This window comes from Otolemur garnettii, unplaced genomic scaffold (assembly GCF_000181295.1).
Source record: "Otolemur garnettii isolate 467f Iridium unplaced genomic scaffold, OtoGar3 scaffold00014, whole genome shotgun sequence".
In the NCBI taxonomy this organism is placed as follows: domain Eukaryota; kingdom Metazoa; phylum Chordata; class Mammalia; order Primates; family Galagidae; genus Otolemur; species Otolemur garnettii.
This window is the reverse complement of record NW_003852409.1, coordinates 29834993-29836530: the sequence shown is the minus strand read 5'-3', so window position 1 is coordinate 29836530 and position 1538 is coordinate 29834993. Positions and strand designations below refer to the sequence as shown.

At 55.3% G+C, this 1538-nt stretch overlaps 2 protein-coding genes across 4 annotated transcripts in view; one reads left to right on the top strand and one right to left on the bottom strand.

The window, feature by feature from the left end:
- The window catches only part of RALGPS1 (Ral GEF with PH domain and SH3 binding motif 1), a 283899-nt gene that overhangs the window by 108286 nt on the left and 174075 nt on the right, over positions 1–1538 (bottom strand). The window lies entirely within an intron of this gene.
- Positions 1–1538, top strand: part of ANGPTL2 (angiopoietin like 2) — a 34646-nt gene that overhangs the window by 12728 nt on the left and 20380 nt on the right. For all 3 annotated transcript variants that reach the window (XM_012802468.2, XM_023510594.1, XM_023510593.1), the window contains exon 2: positions 166–1031. In XM_012802468.2, coding sequence (XP_012657922.1) covers positions 215–1031 — 817 coding nt within the window. In that variant the 5' untranslated portion in view covers positions 166–214. The remainder of the gene's footprint in view (positions 1–165; positions 1032–1538) is intronic.

The following is a 1538-nucleotide window of genomic DNA, read 5'->3' as shown; positions in this document are numbered from 1 at the left end:
TCTGTTGCTTGCAGAATGGCTCTCTGCCTCTAGGAAGGTAGAACGGGGCCTCCTGAAGCTGTGTTTTTGAAAAGCTCTGCCTAGGGGGAAGACTGGGATCACTGATGGCACAGGGCACTGGTATTTGCAGGAGCATCACTGATTCTCCCCTCTGTTTACTTTCAGGCTTTCAGAGATTCTACTCACAAAGAACAATCACCATTTTGCAAAGACCATGAAGCCACTGTGCGTGACATGCTGGTGGCTGGGACTGCTGGCTGCCGTGGGAGCTGCTGCCGGCCAGGAGGATGGATTTGAGGGCACTGAGGAGGGCTCTCCAAGAGAGTTCATTTACCTGAACAGGTACAAGCGGGCCGGTGAGTCCCAGGACAAATGCACCTACACCTTCATCGTGCCCCAGCAACGGGTCACAGGTGCCATCTGCGTCAACTCCAAGGAGCCCGAGGTGCTCCTGGAGAACCGAGTGCACAAGCAGGAGCTGGAGCTGCTCAACAACGAGCTGCTCAAGCAGAAGCGGCAGATCGAGACGCTGCAGCAGCTGGTGGAGGTGGACGGCGGCATCGTCAGTGAGGTGAAGCTGCTGCGCAAGGAGAGCCGCAACATGAACTCGCGGGTGACGCAGCTCTACATGCAGCTCCTGCACGAGATCATCCGCAAGCGGGACAACGCGCTGGAGCTCTCGCAGCTGGAGAACAGGATCCTGAACCAGACAGCAGACATGCTGCAGCTGGCCAGCAAGTACAAGGACCTGGAGCACAAATACCAGCACCTGGCCACGCTGGCCCACAACCAGTCAGAGATCATCGCGCAGCTCGAGGAGCACTGCCAGAGGGTGCCTGCAGCCAGGCCTGTGCCCCAGCCACCACCTGCTACCCCGCCCCGGGTCTACCAGCCACCCACCTACAATCGCATCATCAACCAGATCTCCACCAATGAGATCCAGAGTGACCAGAACTTGAAGGTGCTGCCTCCCCCTCTGCCCACCATGCCCACCCTCACCAGTCTCCCGTCCTCCACAGACAAGCCGTCGGGTAAGTCCTTCTAGGGATTCCGATCCATGTGGGCCTCACAGCCAGGTGCCAGGCTTCTCTTGGCTGTGATCACAAGCGGGAAAAAGCCACGGCCGGTTGAAGCCAGCCAAGGACTTGCGCAATCCCATGGGCTGAGCCAAGTGGGAGCCAGTGAGGGTGGTGGGGACTGCGTTCCTCAGAAGGATGCTTTAGGTAGAATCAGGAAACCGGGAGTTTCAGAAGAGGTCAAATGTTCCCTGACTTCTGATAGGGAACCAAGGCCTAGAGTTTTACAGGACAGGATGTCCTGTGCTGGTGAATACATCAGTGTACCAATACCTGTAAGTTGTGGACCGTGCCTAGCACATTTTGGCAATGCTCACCAAATAAACAATAGGCCTAAAGAAGAGAAAGTGTCACCACGTTAAAAGCAGGATAAACACATTGTAGGGCTGAGGGATGGGAAGGAGTCCTTTCTAAAGCCCACACATTTCCTAGAGTCTAGAATTTTCTTTTTTTTTTTTTTTT